This window comes from Benincasa hispida, chromosome 1 (assembly GCF_027475165.1).
Source record: "Benincasa hispida cultivar pf3 chromosome 1, pf3_genome.v1.1, whole genome shotgun sequence".
Lineage (NCBI taxonomy): Eukaryota > Viridiplantae > Streptophyta > Magnoliopsida > Cucurbitales > Cucurbitaceae > Benincasa > Benincasa hispida.
Window position 1 is genome coordinate 78,791,316 of NC_143478.1, and position 7,246 is coordinate 78,798,561.

At 31.6% G+C, this 7,246-nt stretch overlaps 1 protein-coding gene across 1 annotated transcript; it reads right to left on the minus strand.

Moving 5' to 3' along the window:
* Positions 1-2,710: 2,710 nt before the first annotated feature.
* On the minus strand, positions 2,711-6,732 carry LOC120071243 (putative RING-H2 finger protein ATL21A). Its single transcript, XM_039023404.2, has 3 exons — positions 6,103-6,732; positions 5,847-6,012; positions 2,711-3,304 (listed from the first exon to the last, which is right to left on the minus strand). The coding sequence occupies exons 1-3, from the start codon at positions 6,637-6,639 to the stop codon at positions 2,805-2,807; spliced, it is 1,203 nt and encodes a 400-aa protein (XP_038879332.1). The 5' UTR covers positions 6,640-6,732; the 3' UTR covers positions 2,711-2,804.
* Between the last annotated feature and the right edge of the window lie 514 nt (positions 6,733-7,246).

Sequence of the window (7,246 nt, forward strand, 5' to 3'; positions counted from 1 at the left end):
AAATATTTGAAAAAAAAAGACCTTATGTTTGTATTAGAACACCACTAACCGGGCTTCACGGATCATTCTTTTCTTTTTTGTTCCCCTCTCGCCCAGGTAGCGAAAGAGTTCCAACTGCCACTTGAAGTCAAGGTCTACCACGTCGCTGCATTGGTCTTCTCATATAGTTTTAGTATTTTAGGTTTTTGGTTGTAAAAACTTGTTTACGAAACTTGTAAGATAATTCATATAGTATGGGATATGAATAGTTGTTGAATTTCCAATTTGGTTATAATTTGATAATTTAAAATTGATTTGTTGTTAAAATAGTTATTATGAGTTATAAGATAGAACGGATTCAGGTGGACAGTAAGTACCGCAGGATCAATATGACAACCTAGAGAGGGTAAATAGGGTTGAATCAAACTGATTTAAAACTTTCTATTAATGTAGGCCCAATTAAACAAATTAACAAACTTTTCGCTAACAAATAATTTAAACATTAAATTCATACAAATAAATTTAACCCAAAATAACCAAGTAATTAAAACTAACACTTTTAAGCACCCAATTTTATTTTAATAAAAAGATTGGTATGAGATATGTAAAGATCACTTCAACCAATCTAAATAAACGTAAGCAATTAATTTAAGGAACAAATATTGCAATTAATTTCATGCAATAAAATATAATAAAAATTAATTACAAAAATAAAGTAGGAGAGGGATAGAGAAATAAACACCGAAAATTTTATAGTGGTTCGATACAATCAGCCTACTCCACTTCTCAAGCTCCTTTTGGATACTCCACTAGAAGTCTTTGACTCTTTCCATGGCTTAGGGTGAACCGTTACAATGTTGAAGAAGAAACCCAATCCTTTCCACAGTTGAGGATCAAACCATTACAACGACTCTTTTTTCGGGATCAAGAACAACCCTTACAAATTTTTTGTAAAAATCAATAACACACTTGACAAACTCTCTACCAGAGTAGATTTACAATTTTTAGCACGCAACAAATTAATCCTCACAATACATAAGATATCTCTTTCAAGAATTAGATGAAAAGAAGAAATTTGAAGCTTAGAGAGAATAAGAATAATAATGGTGACTTTGACTTATGGAGGAAGTGTAAAACTGTTGTTAAAATTTGGAGAAGATGAAATGTTTAAAAAGAGAGGAAAGTTGGTGAAAATCACATTCAATTTAGGCCATTGGATGTCGGTAAAAGAAATTTGAATGGTGGAGATTTAAACTCAACTAGTCGTTGGACACATACAGTATATATATATATTTTTTAAAATCATTTTTTTTAAAACCAATAAAAAAATAAATGACTACCATGTGTCCAAAACTAGCCATTAGACTCAAACATAACATAATATTAATTCAATTTCTTTTTAAATTAATTTCCTTTTAAAATTCATTTTCATTTTAAAATCAATCTAAAAGTCAAAAGTCACCATGTGTCATTCCGCCAATGCTCCAAGTGGCACCTTTCAATTGGTCTATTTTGATGAAAAAAAATATGTCACGTCATCAGCTCAAAATTTTTTCGTTAAACTTGTTTCACCTATATCTTCTTTGTTTGAGCTTCAATTTGGGCAATCAAATTACGATGAAATTGTTGTTTTGAATTCTAAGCAACAGACACTTCAAAACACTCAAATTATTAATGAACTAATTCAGGTTTGTTATCATCAAAATATTAATTAATTTGAGGTTAAGGGCCAAAAAGCCAACAAGTACCACAAAAGAGCTGGTATTTACCGCCTTCACATCTCCTTCTAGGTTAAAAAGGTAATTTGAAAGGGGGTGTGATACCTTTGCTGTCCATAAATTCAATTTGTTGTCAACCTCGTCAAGCTCACTTAACTGCTGCAAATACATGGTACGTTACTTGAAAGGAACAATTGGTCAAATTATTCGTTTAAAGCCTTAAAATCCATTTTCAACTTCAAACTTTTTCAAATATTGGCTAGGCATTCTACATTGATTCTCATAAATCTACGACTGGATGTTGTGTTTTCTTGGGAGATTCGCTTGTTACTTGGAAAACCAAGTAATATACCACCGTGTTTATATCCTCAGCTGAAGCTTAATACAGAGCACTCATTGCTACTGCTAATGAACTTGTTTGGATTAAACAACTGCTCAATGATTTGAGATTATTTCTCCATCTCCCTCATTAATATTTTTGTGACAATTACGTAACTATACATATAGCTTCAAATTCCATATTCCATGAGAGAACTAAATACGTAGAATTAGATTGTTATTGCATCCGAGATCAAATTGTCAAAGGAGTTATTAAACTTCTGCCCATATGGTCTCGCCTACAACTTGCTAACATATTCACAAAACCATTGCCAAGTTCTACACTTATGGAGCTACTATCCAAGATGGAAATTCTGAACATCCCCAGTCTATCTTGAGCTGAGCGGGACTATTAGAGAAAATATATGTAAATAATATTTTATTCTTTTATTAGTTGAGTTGTTGTAAGTTCGTTATGTGTAACTTCCTCAAATCAATCACTTGTACACCTATTTTGGCTATTTAAGTGCCAACTCTCATTCAATAAAATTTGTGCAGGTTTATAGTTACTCTTAGCTTTAATAAAAATAATAACTTTGTTCTCAACTCACCCAGTTCCTTCATACCAACAAAAGAAAAAATCCTTTTTTTTTTTTTTTAATTTTAAATAACAAAACTCAAAATAAAAACTAAACTTTATCAAAATTATGCTAAAATTGAAACTATAACCATTCGATCCATATATACACAAAACGCAAACCATCTAACAACCATATTCGAGAAACTTCACTAGTCATGACGTGACGATGATGTTATTGATCGTGGTGACGTTGGTGATGACATTGATACTGACACCGATTGAGAAGGCGTGGAGGTGGCGGAGGAATCCTCTGGCGAGGTCCGACACACTGGACACGTGGCATTCAATTTGAGCCACTCATCGACACAATTGGCATGGAAAAAGTGACCACAATCTGGTATGGTTCTGATTGTCTCCTTTGGTTGGTACTCTGACAAGCAAATGGCACATGTGGTGTCGTTGGACTTTGGAAGTCGTCGACTCTGGCCCAATATGGTCTTGGGGAACGATTCAATTGTCGGCCCATCGAGGCCTGCTATGGTAGAAGTGGGCTGATGGCCCAATGAAAGGGAAAGGTGCGATGTTGGACGATTGGGTCGATTGAAGACCTTGCACCTCCCGCAAATGTAACAAACCAACCCGATTACGAAGAGCACGCCAGGGATTCCCACGCCGATGATCAAGCCATATTTAGCACCTCGTGGAATACCTAAAAGAAAATCATTGATTACTATGTTATTATCCAATTATTGGTCAAACATGTTTATTTAATAATCACTATTATGCTTGCTTATTTATTATTTGATTTAGTCAAAGGAAAAAAAAATTAGAGCATGCCCTAACAAAAAACCCTTTTCATCTTTGACTTTTTGTATTTTTTTGTATCATCTTATCCCAAACTTTTACATTCTAACACTTTAAATTCTATTCAATAACAATTTTGTTTTTTTTTTTGAAACTTACCGTCCATGGTCTTCATTATTGTTAAGTCTTAACTAAAATTTAAATCCTAACATTTTTTTAGTGAATTTGGTTTGATATTTTAAAACACTCCTAAAAACTGGATAACCAAACAAGGAAATCAATATGTGAAAGTTGTAGTGCTTGTAAGTTTAATTTCCACAAACTAAAAGGGGGTTTTTGAGTAAGGACTAAGACTATAATAACCACCTCTTGCTATAGTAAATATTATTTTATAGTTCTCAATTAGCTACAGTCAATACTATTTCAAAACCTCATTTGTTACGATATTTACTATTTGATACAATTTTTACTATTTTACATTCATAATTTTTTAATTATTTTCTACCGTGTTTACTATTTTATTATCAAACTAAAATAGTTTATACCTCAAACACATACTATTATAATCTAAACTAAAATAATCTACACACTAAAATAAACTATTATAATCCAACTATAATAACCTATGACTATAATAACCAATCATGCTCCCTAGATACATCTTTAACTTTTTGAGGTTTGGTATTTCATCTATGTTGTTAATTTCATTATGGTAACCAATTGAAGTAGACTTGACATATTTAATTAAAAATTAAAAATCAAAGTGTATTTTAAAAAAGAATTGATTAAATTATTGTAAAATATCTATATTTTTCTCCATATCTCTCTTTATTCTTCCTCTTCTTCATGTTCGATCGCCTGCCGATGCTTCGCTGTTATTGCTTGCTGTTCCATTTTCTATTTGTTTAATTTAAACTTTATATTCGTTGTCCATTTAAAAATAACAATGATTACGAATGACAAAGAAAATTATAAAATATTTTTTTTCTTAAGACTAAAAAATATAGAAATAAAAATAAGTTTAAATAAATGTTTTAGTTTCAAAACAGTGGATTTTTTTTCCTTTCAATTTAATCCCTTAATTTAGCCCTTAGAGTTAATAAGAGGTTGACCTAACTCAACTTAACATAAAACATATACTATCCCAGTACAACCTAAAAACAATTCAATAAACAATAAATAGAAAAAAAAATTACCAAAAGTTAAAATTACTACTTTTCAAACTATTTTTTCTTTTAAAATGTTTTAATGAAAGAAAAAAAAAAAAAAAAAATAAGGTCATTGCAAAAATTACTCCTAAAATATAGTGATAATTATAATGATATTTTCAAATTTTCAATTGTAAAAATTAGGTAATTATAATGATATTTTCAAATTTTCAATTGTAAAAATTCAAATGTTAAAATTAGACCTTTAAAGTTACATAATTTTGTATTTTGTAACAATTGTATTTGAGGGGTCAATTTTCTAATTTCTACAACTATATTAAGTTTGAAAGTTCAATTTTAACGTGTGGAAGTTTGACTATCACTTTTAGAATTAAAAGTTTGAAGGCATAATTTCAACCACCACCATACCTCAGAGTTCATTTTACAATTTTCTCTAAAAATAAATTATAGGTTCAAATCCTATTTTGGTCTATCTTTGAATCTTATTTTATTTTGGTTTCTAAACTTTCAAAAACGTCCCTTCTAATCATTGAATATTTATTTTGGTCTCGGCTATTAAAATATGTTAACTATGACTTGTATTTTTGGATGACTAGACGCCAAAATAAATTAGTTATACTAAAAAAATCTAGAGTTTCAATTTTTAATTAGGTGATAAAGTCATTTTCTATAGGAGATCTCCAAAATCATTTTGTGTCCAAGATCTTGGTCGATCAGAATTTTGACACGTTGGTTGTTGGTATTTTACTTCACCTTCATCTTATTTAACCTATATTAGATGCAATTTCATTTTTAAAATGTTAACGTAATCTAAGACCAAAATAAAAATTTTCTACGAATTCAAAAATTAAAACATACGTTTTTTAAAGTTTAGATAAAAATAAAACAAAGGTTAAAGTTCCGACTAAAATATAATTTAAACCAATATTATATATATAAAAACGGCTGGAAGAATTATTACTGTTTTGTTTAAAATATGTTTAAATCTGTTAAAATTTGTGGAGGTAGAAAATGGAGCACAAGTTTCTTCGTCTTTAGAAATAAGAACCACCGGCCTTTCCCACTCTTTTTAGTTGACATCATCCACAGTTGACTCTGCAATTTCCGATTCACTAATCCACCGTCGCCGCCTCCTCCTCCGATCACCGGAAAATCGATCAAAAATCTCTCACTCACTCTCTCTCTCTCTCTCTCTCTCTCTCGATTTCACAAGTATCCTCGCCGGAATCAAAATTCAGAAGAGATACGGATAGAACAGAATAATCAAAATTCACATACCGCTCTTTGGAAGATTGAAACACACGACTTCACCACTGGAATTGCTTTTGAATCCACAATCTCCACCGCGCGTCTCGCAAGTTCTGCAGTCCGGTTCACTCCACTTCACCACCATTCCATTTTCAAGCTCCATTCCTGTCAACGGAAGCTTCTTCTGCGCAATCACCTAATTAATTGCAATCACCATCACAATCACAAATTACCGAAAAATTAAAAAAAAAAAAAATTCAAACACCACGACGTTTCGATTTCGTACTTTACACGGCGAATTTATGAAATCCGTAACCGCCTTTAGGTCTCTGTCCGGAACATTGATTACAGTGTGGTTTACGCCGCTCATACATTTGATCTTCCGGACGCGATTGAACGGTAGCGTTTCGATGTAATTGGAGCAATTGAGAACGGTGAATTGATCGAATTGATAATTATAAGTGAACGGCGAGTTCTCTAGACTGAAAGAGTCTATAAGTATTCGTCTCGGAAAGCATTGATCCGGATCGTTGATCCACAACCTCTGAAATCTGTAATCGATAATCTCCACCACGAGGTCTCCGGCGTTCGGGAGATTCAGAATCGTCTGGTTCCGATTGTTGCAGAACAGATCGAAATCTGGCTGGTATCCACACCGAGAATCCTGCGAATTCTTCAGTCGGAACGGGAATCGAACGTCCGGCGACGAAACTCCACCGCAGGAGGAGCTTTTGCAAAGAAACTGCGATTCAGCTGCGTCAAGGAAGAGGAAAGCTAAGAGGACGAGGAGGAAGGCGGCGGAAGAGAATTTGGAGACGGCCATTTCAGAGCTCCGATCGGAGAGGAGGAGGAGAATAAGAACCGATGGAGCATGAGACTCTGGTTTTTGTCTCTCTGTTTGTTGAATTTCAAAGTTTATGTAAATAAATGAATTTATTAATTATAAAGGGTATAGTTGTAATTTGATACGACTTGGTCTAACTGTTGATTTGGCCTCTTATCAGAAATGATTATTGTAAACATATTTTAGTGTCCCATATTGTAAGCTGCGTTCTAAAATAATACATGGTATTTTTATTTTACTAAAATTAAAAATTAATAGCAAGTAGTATAATTTGATCATATAAATATTTCGATTTATATTTTTTTTCCAATGGAATCTTTTTTCTAAGAGGTAATAAATAGTAAAATAAGCAGAAAAATCTAAAATTATATCACTCTCTTTAAAATATTTAGAAATATAGAAGTGAACATTTGAATTTTTTCTAATTTTTCTCTCTCTCTTTTTTTTATTTAATTTTATTTCTTTTCTTTGGCTTTTGATTCTTTGTTTTTTTTTTTTTTTTTTAATTTTTTTAATTTTTCCAGTTTTATTTTTAATTTTTTTAATTTTTATATTTTTCTCGGAATTTTGTTTCTTCCCTTCCTTT

Coding starts and splice junctions, on each gene's coding strand:
- LOC120071243 (XM_039023404.2), bottom strand. CDS start 6,639: ATGGCCGTCTCCAAATTCTCTTCCGCCGCCTTCCTCCTCGTCCTCTTA. Junction 6,013..6,102: donor TCATAAATTCGCCGTGTAAA/GTACGAAATCGA, acceptor GCAATTAATTAG/GTGATTGCGCAGAAGAAGCT. Junction 3,305..5,846: donor TTTCAATCTTCCAAAGAGCG/GTATGTGAATTT, acceptor ATTTTCTTTTAG/GTATTCCACGAGGTGCTAAA.